Here is a 12,393-nt window from a genome sequence, read left to right as displayed (position 1 = left end):
TCGAATTACCGAGTCACTGATATTCGGGGTTTTATTATACGAAGCAATTCGTTGTTTTAGTGAACTCCAAATCATTTATTGTATTGAACACACAAAAATAGGACTGCAGTCTAAGTACTTCGTGCCCTTTCAACTTCACTAGAATGTCTACCGCTTATTTCTGTGTGATATTTGCACGTTTGAGGTCTAACAATGTCGCTTTTGTAAGAATAGTTAAGAACATTTTTTTTTTTTTTAATAATGAATGAAATGACTTGAAGCTATTTATAATGTCTGCTGAAGGAGGCCCCGGACAACATACCACCATATAACATTTTCACTTTATTTTGGCCTGTAGAATAGTGCTCTGTGGTCCGTGGGCGCCATTTTTAGAACACCCAATATATTTACAGGGTGACTGGCAATTCGATGCATTCCTTGCAAGGGGATATTCCACAAGTACTTTAGAACATTTTTACCTATATGAACTGGTGGTCGCAAATCAATAGTTCCTGAGTAATTTGCACATGTGTGATTTCTTTGAAATTTGCCGGTTAACGAGAGATGCGCGAGAAACCTTTACCCTGATCCGCTTTCACATATCGTAGAGGGATGAAATTTTACTTGTGTAATCCTGCATACCTATGTAGTTCATGTGGTAACATATAGCTCGTAACTCTGCACCGTTGCTATGTTTTAGGTCCGAACGTGAAGTAAGGTGTAGTGGTTCAAAATCCATGACTACACCTCAGAAAGCAACGTGGTAACATCGCAGAAGTACTTGCCCCTAGGAAATGACTGCATGGTTGGGAAAAGGTGGAATGAAGAAGATGTGCGGTCAAGAGAGAACGCAAACTATGACGGATTTCGTACTCAGGGCCGTGCATCTCTCTGGCCAACATTCGAACAGTAAACGGGTGCGTTGTTTTCCAGGAGGCGGACACCTTTTGTCAACATGCCACGCTTTAGGATTCACAGAATCCCGCAACGCACGCAGCAGTAAGGCATAGTATATCCTGGTAGTTGTGGTACCCTTTGCCTGGAAAGCAAGTAGTGATCGCAAATAAAATGATCATTACCTTAGTCACTCAGAGTTAAACACGACTTTCTTTGGTGTGATACGTCGGCACCCTGTCATTGATTTGACTAGGTTTTCCCCGGTTTTCTTCACTTCCACGAGGCGAAGGCAGGGATGGTATCTTCTAGAAAGCCAGAGCCAGTTCCTGTCCAAATCCTAGACTACGTGAGAGACCGATATGATCCCGGCGTTAGAGGTCCGAACTCTTCCTTGAGTCATTCCCTCGCATAAGTACATGAATAAATAAAGAAAGAAATATTAATCGAATTCATCTTTTAATAACTGAAAACAAAATTACGATCATTGCCGTACCAGTTGCTACAATGAAAACCTAATATAAGCTTTCTACAAAGGTAAAAATGTAAATCTTGGAAAGTCAAAACAAGATAACACATTTAGCACTGTAGCACTAACAAAAGTTGTGAAAAATAGAAATAGAGCGTGGCATGCTGACAAAAGGTGTCCACCTCCTGGAAAACAACGTACCCGTTCACCGCTCGAATGTTAGACAGAGAGATGCTCGACCCTGGGTATGAAATCTGTCATAGCTCGCGTTTTCTCTTGACCACACACCTTCATTTCACCTCTTCCAACCAAGTAGTCACTTCCTTGGGGCCAGTTCTTCTGCGATGTTGGTACGTTGCTTTTTGAGTTGCAGTAAGGATTTTGGGCTACTATACCTTACTTCAGGCCTGTCCATGAATTGGCTCCCGGAGCTGAAGCGTGAGCGAGCACGAGCGGAGACAAGAACAGGTGAACACAGGTGCTGGTAGCTTCGCCCCTTCCACTGCATCCGATAAATGTTGCCAACCACACATGATGGCAAAAAACCCACGGCCAAGCCTGGTCAGAAATTCGCACGATGTTGAAGCATTGAGCAGACGCAAGCGTGAAATGTGCAGGTGTGCTCTCCCCCTCCCTATTTCGAAAGCAGTGACGCGGAAACACTACAGGAAATAAAATTGGTACGTTTTTGGTCGAGGAAGACGCATGATAGAGGTTACAGTTAGCGTTGAAGTAACTAAGAAATGAACAAGAAAGAAAGAAAGAAAGAAACTAATATTAAACATGTCAGCTTACAGACGTAAAAACGACTGCAAAAATCGGAAACGAATTGTTTCAGACCTTTTTAGCTTGCTTACACAATTCGTGACGTTGTATTACATTAGCATCGGTCTGTAACTTGTCACTCGCTTCACGTTTGCTAAGTTGTAAACGTCTTTCGTTGCTAGATTGATAGCAGAACGACGGGAGGTTGAAAATAATAATAATAATAAGATGGTGTTCGAAATATGCATAATACCTGCTTGAGTTCTGCTGTAAATTGCCACTGGATGCTAATGTAGGCAAAGAAACAGAGATATGGAACAATTCGAAAATCAGATTATTTGAGTAGATTTTATTCGAAAATATATTATTCAATTAGAAATCATCCAAATAGTGTATACTTATTAGATTTCCGTAGCTACAAAATGTAAACATTGTAATAGCTTTTATAACTTACCACAGAAATCGGAGATCGTAGACAAATTTCCCAAAAGAAAAACACTTGTTGCACATTCCCAAAAGTGCGAAAAATGCAGTCACATTTGCCGAAGCGTACTCAAGTATCTTAACGCCAAAAGAGACAAATGTCTGACAGTAGCAAATCAAAATTCAAACCAACAGAACACGAAAACGCACAAAGAGGCCGAATGTGTATAAAGTTAGAAACACAGAAAAAAGAAAATACACTATAAACACTAGTACTGACAAGTGTTTTGCTTCAAGCCTTGTTCTCTTGAGGCAGATGTACCGCACAATTTCTTCGTAAGTGTCTCTATACGAGGTGATATTGTTTGCACACAACTTAGACGTAACAAACATTCCAGGTTTGATTTCGTCAGTCGCATTTTTGAAAATAATTGCTCACACACACACGTAGAATCAAACATTGACATAATATTGGCAGCATTTCTATGCAGTCGCGGAAATCGACATCGAGGGAAATACCTATAGAACTCTTGTAAATTGCTTTTCTGATGGAATTTCTCTTTAAATTCCCTATTGCACACTAAGTCTATAAGTTCCAACTGAACATCAGAAGGAGCGATCCATGTTTGGGGTATTTGCCACCCCATTCCCATCAATGTTTGTAGAGAATGGGGTGGCAAATACCCTGAAGCTCATCTCCAAACATGTTATGTCCTGAAATCTGGTTTCAAACTCGTCCTTAAGGCTAAGCAGCAAACTGCGATGAGTCAAATCAAGAAGTTTACCGGACCCTTGTAAGATGCCTAAGCTGGGAAAGTGAACCAAAATCTTGTTTTCAAATTGCTGCGCCCAAAGCGATAGCTTCATTTTGAACGCTTCGACGCGATCGCACATATTTGTAATTAGCAGATGTTGACCCTGCAATGAGAGGTTAAGAGCATTGAGATGAGTAGTTATGTCTGCCAAAAACGCAAGGTTGCATCTCCATTGGTCGTCTTTCAGTTCTTGCACGGAATGATCGTTCATATCGAGAAACATATCAATGTCGTTTAGTAACTTAAAGAACTGGTTTAACAAGTTCCCACAGCTCAGCCAGCGCACCTCAGTATAATAAGGTATGTCTCCGTATGCACTGTTTAGGTCTTCGAGGAAGGATTTAAATTGGCGATGTCTCAGTCCATGTTTTCTGAGGTAGCTGGTGGTACGAACTGCAACGTCCATGACATCGTTCATCGTTACACTCTTTGCACACAACTGTTCCTGATGCAGCATACAATGAATTTCCCTGATATCATGCGACATCCCAAGCTCTTGCAGTTTTTGATTTAGTCGCGCCACGAACCCTGCTTGCTTCCCAACCATAGCAGGTGCCCCATCGGTCGCTACAGAAACCAGTGCATTCCACGCAAGGCCTGTATTTTTGACACGTTCTTCAACACACGCAAGAATGTCAGCGCCCGTTGTGGTACCCTTCATAGGTACTATGTGCAACAGTTCCTCTCGAATCTCCAGATCACTATGTACACCACGAATAAAGATAGCAAGCTGCGCAGTATCTGTAACATCCGTACTTTCGTCAAGCGCCAGGGAAAATGCAATAAACGTTTTCGAAAGTTCCGATAGCTGGCTCAAAACATCATCTGCAAGATGTTCTATGCGTCTCGTAATAGTCTGTCGGGAAAGTGGAACCGATTCGAACTGCTGTATTCGAGATGGACAAAAGTCTTCTGCTGATATTACTATACACTCCTTTATTAGGTGTCCGTCTGTGAAAGGGCGCAACAATCTCGCAATATGCAACGCAATTTTGTAACTCACCCGCACAGAGGCTTCACACGTTCTCTCCCCGTCTTCCTTTTCCGATGCGGCCCTATTCTCTTTCATCTTCTTCTTTGCGAAGATGTCCTTGAAGTTCCCCGTATTGCTCCACGTGATAAGTATTGTAGTGACGTTGAGGTTGAACTTTTTAAATCCGTGTAATGTTTTAAAGCACACTAAACATTTGGGTACACCGTCTTCTTTGACAAAGAGATAATCCTCTTCCACTGCGTGTTGAACTTAAGTGTAGGTGTAGGGCAGCGTCGTTTCGCCATCTTACCGCTATCAACTCTTTACAATGACTGTGCTCGATACTGGTCTCTATAAGCAGATGTACACAGGGGGAGTTAGTGGCTAGATAACTAACGTATTAGGTATGTAGGTGCCAAAACTGGAAGCACGGATGATAGTAGGCTGAGCATAAGTGGCACTAGTCGCTGTCTGCTATACACTAGTAAAGCTGTTTCGTCATGTACTTAATCTTTACTTTCGTTTACTACTACTACTACTACTACTACTACTACTACTACTACTTCTACTACTACTACTTCTACTACTACTACTACTTCTTCTTCTTCTTCTTCTTCTTCTTATTATTATTATTATTACTATTATTATTATTATTATTATTATTATTATTATTATTATTATTATTATTATTATTATTATTATTATTATTATTATTATTATTCGGATCAAAGAGGGATGAAAATGGGGATTGGAGGAAATTCATAACGAGGAATTGCATAGGTTAACCGCTCACCTAACATTGTTAGGATCATTAAGTGTAGAAGGCTCAGGTGGGCAGGCCATGTAGCCAGAATGGTAGAAATTAGAAACTCTTTCATAATTTTAACTGAAAACCCAATTGGAAGAAGACCACTAGGGAGAGCTAGGCGTAGATGGGAAGACAATATTAAGATGGATCTTGCAGAAATAAGGGTACAGAGTAGAAACTGGATCCAGTTGGCTAAGGACAGAAGTTAGTGGAAATATTTTGTAAACGCGGCATTGAACCTTCGGGTTCCATAGGCCATAGAGTTAGTGAGTTATTATTATGTAAAAGAAATGTTCAAATGTTGTTAGGAGACAATTACACAGAAGAACTGAGTTCCGACCAAACACTAATTTGCCGGAAGGAAATTCCAGTGCAGTCCAGCCCACTTTAAGTGTTATCCGTGCAACCCACGTTTCATGTTCAAGACATTGGGAATAATTGTTCGTATCATTCAGTTAGAACGTTTCCTTCCGAGTTTACGCTGTTACAGTAGGCCTACAACATTGTGACTTTCAAAATCAGTCAGTAACTATCGAAGAAAGACAAGCGTGTAGCTTCAGTCGTTGATATGATTTAACATTCTTTTTCACTTTTAGCAAGCGACCGGCAAGCAACCAGCCAGGACAACATATTTTTCATTATTAAAAAGACACTCCTTGTTAAAACCTAATGGTAGTCGCTAATGGTCACTCTTAAAAATAGAAAATCTCTTGGGCTCTCTTAATATTTTGTTTGATTCTTTGCGATCAAAGTAACTTTCAAAGTGAAGTAAGAAATACTATTCTTCCTATTGATAGTGTAATAGTGGCTTCTAATTTCCACAACCAACCCCTTGCTAAGCCTATTCGTACACACATACATGCATAAGCTAATTTTCTGGAGATAATACTTAGATAATTACAAACAAGTGCTACAGTATTTTTTTTCGTATCAACAGATTATCTCTTTTCCTAAAAAGCGAAACAATATAATATAACAACCCACACTCGGATTAAGAACTTGATAATACATATATATATATATTGAAAACTGGTTTTCCATTGGACAAACTAGCAAATTTTTATAAATGTAAGCGATGGTTTGGTTCCACCACATCCTTCTTTAACAAAAAGAAAGAAAAAAGAAGAAAAGGAACATACATAGTTTATCATTTGATTGCTGTTACAAGTTTGTGTTGTCTATAGTTAACGGTTACCACATTGTAAAAAACACTTTACACTAAATGGCAATCAGTTACCATACATACTTTTTTTTTTTTTTTTTTGGTAAGCTAGTGATTACCGCCAAGGTTGACAACACTTCCGCTCCTCTAAGGACGAAACCCGAAGATGCACGAAGTACGAACAACGGTATTTGCACGTAGAATGCTCGTGAGCGTTTACGAGGAGAGTTTCCACTATCTGCTCGCTGTGGCCAGGGCTGCCCTACTTCACGTTCGGATCTATAACACAGCAACGATTTAGAGTTACGAGGTGTGCATTACCACATGAACTACGTAGGAATGCAGGATTACACATGTAAAATTTCAGTCCTCTACGATATATGAAAATTGGTCTGGGTGAAAGTTTCTCACTCACCTCTCGTTAGCCAACTAATTTCAGAGAGATCACACATGTGCAAATTACTCAGAAACTGTTGATTTGCGACCATCGGTTCATATGGGTGTAAATGTTCTAAAGTACTTGTAAAATATCCCCTTGCAACGAATGCATCGAATTACCATCTCCTGTATATATATTAGATGATGGAGCTTTATAAAAATTCAAAATTTTGTTTCGGAAATTCCAGTGAGCGTCAGATTTTTTCACAAATGTCACAGAATTAATATTCAAATGCTCCTTTCATGGCCAGTGACTTATATGGGGCTATAGCCTCCTTTCAAAAATTAAAAAATCATCATAAATATCCTTAGTATTGACATATGGGAAGAATGATTTTTTTCTCAATTAATGTGAAACTCGGCGTAGGGTTAGCAAAAAGTTATGCATTTATCAAATCTGGAATATTATTTTGGTAATGTACCGCCTTAGGGGGGGCACAGGGGGTGAAGCATAAGTTATTGGATCTTTATAAAAATTTCAAATTTTATTTTGGAAAATCCAATGTGTGTCAGATTGATCACAAATAATACAAAATTAATATTCTGATTCTCCTTGCATGTGCCAGTGACTATTGGGCTACAGCCACCCTTCCAAAAATCACATAATTTACTTTAAATATCCTTAGCAGAGACATGCAGGAAGGAGGTAAATATGTTTTACAATTAATTAGCAATTTGTCATAATTGTAGAAGAATGGTTTGATTTTTAAAAAAAATCGAATCTAGTGTAAATGAATATCGTCTGTTAGTGTAACAGATTGAGGATATAGCTTTTTTTTTTTTTTTTTTTTTTTTTGGCATCACTGGAATATAATCAAAGAATTTTGCGTTTTTAAATACCAAATTGGACTCTTCTTATAGCATAAAATCACACATAAATTCACTAGCATATTTTCTGCACACTTAAGCAAACCAGCTCGAAATAGAACACAAAATGACAATGGAAAATGCCGCAGGTACCACGAACGAAAAATCTTAATAAGAAGTAATATTTTAAAAATTAAAAGTCTAACAGGTGATCTTTAAGTTTCAATGTTGTTTTCTGTATTCATAAAAAAGCGTATCTTTTCCCTACTTCTTACACCATAACTGTATGATCCCACTTTCCACGCAGTAGTTTACTAGTATACTGCACATGTAAGCACGTCAGGAAATCGTACACTATGGACACATGGTTGTAGTTAAAACAAATGTCTCGCGAGGAATAAGGATCAGGTTGAGTCAGGCTATACCATAAACCCAATAAAACATATTATCCCTTTCTAAAAACAACACTTTTCTTTTGGCGCAGTTATCATTAACTAAATTGCGTAAAGATTTCAGTAATCTAAGTGTAAGAAAGATAAAATGAACTTACTTTATTCAACATGCCCTCGTGAACGAGCAAGACATGAATGAATTAATGCGATTTACTAGAGCCACTGTAAATACCTTCTTCAACATATCTGGATAACTACGCTCAGGACAATTCTTTTGTTTTATGTTGCCCAATAAGGAGGAATGGCCGTAATAAAATTCCAGTCGCATGCAGCATCATAGGTACAAGCGAAAGAGTGTTATTGTATTTTCTAACTAAAAATGCAAATTTATCCATGTAACACTCCCATTAGGCAAAAGAAATTCTGAGTCCACGCCCCTAAAAGAAATCCACATATGGATATTATCTTGTCACAAACATATTTTTCTAAAGTAATGCCAAATTTCACATTGTAAAACAATACTTCTGCCAGTAGGTCTTTGCGTAAGAATAATCATATTGAATTTATGATGCTTTTCAAAGATAGCTGTAGTAACATATTAGTCACTGGTACATAAAAGCAGTATGGAGTATTAATTGTGTGCATCTTGCAACTAATTTGACACTCATGAGCACTCCCAAAATAAAATTTGGAATTTCTCTCAGTCCTCCCCCTATGACCGCCAAAGGTACCAATTTACCCTTCGTGCCCTGTGCCTCCTATTGCCAAAATAACATTCCAGATTTTTACTATCACAACGAATAATTTCACATTAATTGACAAAATATAGCTTCTTCCGTATGTCCCTGCTAAGGATATTTATCATAAATTTTTAATGTAATTGTTGACAGGGAAGCTGTAGCTCAATATCAGTCACTGGCACCTGCAAGAAGCATTGGAATATTAATTTTGCATTATTTGTTATCAGTCTGACACACACTGGGTTTTCCAAAATAAAATTTGAAATTTTTATAAAAATTCAATAACTTATGCTTCACCCCCTGTGCCCCCCTAAGGCAGTACATTACCAAAATAGTATTCTAGATTTGGAAAACGCATAACTTTTTGCTAACCTCACGCCGTGTTTCACATTAATTGAGAAAAATCATTCTTCCCATATGTCAATACTAAGGATATTTATGGTGATTTTTTTAATTTTTGCAAGGGGGCTATAGCCACATATAAGTCACTGGCACATGTAAGGAGCATTCGAGTATTAATTCAGTGATATTTGTGAAAAATCTGACGCTCACTGGAATTTCCGGAACAAAATTTTGATTTTTTATAAAGATCAGTCATCTGATGCATTGCCTCCTGTGCCCCCCTAAGGCCAGAATAACATTCCAGATATGAAAAACGCATACTTTTTTTTTTTTTTTTTTGCTACAACGACGCCAAATTTCACATTAATTGACAAAAAATACCATTTTCTCGCATGTCCCTACTAGGGATATTAATGCTGATTTTTTATTTTTGAAAGGGGGCTATAGCCCCACAAAAGGCACTGGCACATACAAGGAGCATATTAATTCTGTGACATTTGTGAAAAATTGACGCTCACTGGAATTTCCGGAACAAAATTTTGACTTTTTATAAAGCTCCATCATCTAATGCTTCGCCCCCTGTGCCCCCCTAAGGCGGTGCGTTACCAAAATAGCATTCCAGATTTCAAAAACGCATACCCTTTTGCTACAATGGCGCCAAATGTCACATTAATTAACAAAAAATACCTTCTTCTCGTATATCCCTACTAAGAATATTTATGGTGATTTTCTTAGTTTTTAAAGGGGGCTGTAGCCCCATTATCAGTCACTCGTACATGTAAGGAGCATTGGAGCATTAATTCTGTGACATTCTTGATTAATCTGACGTTTACTGGCACCCTGAAAATAAATTTTGGGATTTTGGTAACACATCACCCACCACCTTTTTACGGCCCCTGACCCCCAAAAGGGGGGCCTTCCCAAAATAATGTTTGGGACGGCTTTACTAGCTTTGTGAATGAGTGTTTTTGCATTTTATAACAAATACAACTCATTTTCCCCAAAATCTTTACGAATAATTATTAGAGAAAACTGCTTCCAAAATTTAACATTGAATCTCCCATAAGGAAAATGAACCTTTGTGTTTACAGCCCCAAAAGGGGGGCTAAACAGCAATTTTCTCCTATTTCCTTTAGAAATTCGAAAAATTCTGATATTTCTCAATAAGAGTGCCAAATTTTACGTTAATAGTGTGGAAACTTCATCTTCTCCCAGTGCTGTAGAAAATTACACGAATTATGGAACAGTCTGTATATATATATATATATATATATATATATATATATATATATATATATATATATATATATATATATATGTGTGTGTGTGTGTGTGTGTGTGTGTGTGTGAGAGAGAGTGAGTGAGTGAGAGATTTCTCTCTATCTGCTAAATTCAACTTTAACTTCCAGTATCTCCCAAATCTCATATTTCTACATGATAATATATCCATTGGTTTGACTGTTTTTTTATGTCATCATCTATTAAATAGAAATGCCTAGTTTCGTTCTACTCTGAAGGGAAAAATATTTTGAATGCACTACGCCGCAGATGGATTGTAGCTTTTTAGCAGTCCAAATTTGAATTTAAGAAATGTAGTAAAAATTGTTGTATTTGTACTTTACTTAAAGAAAAAAGAGATTACTTTTTGTATATTTGAAACGAATCTTACTTCTTGCTCCCTCATAATTTATAATCTGTAAATGAAAAAGAAAAAAGAAGCAGGACAAGTATCAATTTATTCACATGTATGCACGATGTAATTTTAACTAGATACAGTACCGGCGCAGAAATTTTGAAAGGAAGTAGGTAACTGAAGAAAATTGCATAATTTTTCATAACTTGCTTTATTATAACTTCTGTTTTACAGTTTGTATAAAACTGCCGTATAATTCAATTTGTAGTCGTTTGTTTGTGGAAGGGCTGAAGGGGATGAAGAATACCACCCATTGTAACATGGGAATATCAGATTGTTTGTGATAACAGTAGACTGAAAGCAGAGTATTAGTGTAATATGTTCATAGAAAAAGTACTGTTGTAGTCTCGTCTTTTTGAAATAATACAAAGAGAGTTGTATTTCTCCTTAAGGAAAGGGCACGCCGCCTTCTGGTTACGCCAGTGCTTCGTTCTTGTGCACAAGGATGGTAGAGTCGAAGGGGGAGAAAAAAGTTACTCACTGTAACACTTGAGGCGATTAATTTGATTATAGCAATAGTAGACTGAGAGCAGATTATAGGCTTAAAATGTTAATAAAAAAAATATTCTTGTAGAATTTTCTCGTTGAAATTACAGTTATATTTTCCCTTAAGGACACTCCCTCTTATGGATTTGCTGCTATGTACATAGAGGTTGATGAAGTGTTAAGTTCATATGCTGATTTACTACATATTTATCGGCGGCCATTTTCCAACAACGTATGCAGCGTATCCTGGTGGTGTGGATCTGCAATATCATAGAGTTGAACTGGAACTGCAAATGGCCAGCAGATGACTGACGTGTGTGTGTGTGATGGAGGAACTAATAATCAAAACAGAAACACTTGGTCATGTTCCTAACAGTTCAATGGTATACCAACCTCTGTTCAAAGGGAGATCGGAGTGCGAGTCTACTCCAGTCGAGCGTCCAGATTTTACTGGGTAGTTATATAGTTCTATGAATTTTATTATTAAAAAAGTATTTTACAGTGATTGCTTAACTTCTGTAATTGAACGTTGTCTCCTTTCAGGTAGTGGAAAATATTATCTTGAATAATTTGGTTACATTTGAAAGAACTGTAACTCCGATCAGAAAGCTGCCATGGGAGTTGTGTACACACATTATTTCTAAGAAGCATCAGAAATTCCTCTCCAAGGCATTTGTGGTTTGGTCTAAAACGAACAAGTTAAAGTAAGTGTGTGTTTATAATTAGCTTTATGCTTTTACAAATGTAAAATTAACGTTCTTGACTAAACGCTCGTGATTGAAGCTCATTTGTAGTGGTAATTGACTTATACTAATTAGCAATCAAATCATCACGAGTTCCTGTTACATGTTCATCTTGGAAAAGGCATCCTATAAAGATGGTCTTATCCAAAAATAATAGAAAATAGAAAAACATTAATTAAATTGAAAATATATTTGAAATATATCTACTATTATAAAATTAACCCGCTACTATCATAAATTGCTGTTTGTGTCTGCTGGCTGTTAATGGTCTTACTGTGTCAACAATGAAGGTATCGAAACACATGTAGTTTGAAGGACTGAGGGAGTTCTAGTTCTTCCCACTAACAAGATTTATTCATGTCATTTGATACATGTATTTTCTGACTTACAATGAGGAAGTTTCGTCGTTGCATTATAAGCAGTGGCGTAGCAGCTGCCCCCGCAACCCCCGCAGTGCGGGGGGC

General features: G+C 37.5%; 1 protein-coding gene and 1 long non-coding RNA gene across 5 annotated transcripts in view; one reads left to right on the top strand and one right to left on the bottom strand.

Annotated features, from left to right (window-relative positions):
- LOC145693339 (uncharacterized) overlaps positions 1–12,393 on the bottom strand; it is a 570,535-nt gene that overhangs the window by 10,943 nt on the left and 547,199 nt on the right. The gene's annotated exons all lie outside the window — the stretch shown is intronic.
- Cap-D3 (Chromosome associated protein D3) overlaps positions 1–12,393 on the top strand; it is a 291,049-nt gene that overhangs the window by 36,452 nt on the left and 242,204 nt on the right. For all 4 annotated transcript variants that reach the window (XM_081769234.1, XM_081769236.1, XM_081769235.1 and 1 more), the window contains exon 3: positions 11,730–11,890. In XM_081769234.1, coding sequence (XP_081625360.1) covers positions 11,730–11,890 — 161 coding nt within the window. The remainder of the gene's footprint in view (positions 1–11,729; positions 11,891–12,393) is intronic.

This window comes from Thermobia domestica, chromosome 8 (assembly GCF_964235325.1).
Source record: "Thermobia domestica chromosome 8, izTheDome1.hap1.1, whole genome shotgun sequence".
In the NCBI taxonomy this organism is placed as follows: Eukaryota; Metazoa; Arthropoda; class Insecta; order Zygentoma; family Lepismatidae; genus Thermobia; species Thermobia domestica.
The sequence above is the reverse complement of the archived record's forward strand: the minus strand, read 5'-3'. Positions and strand labels throughout refer to the sequence as shown.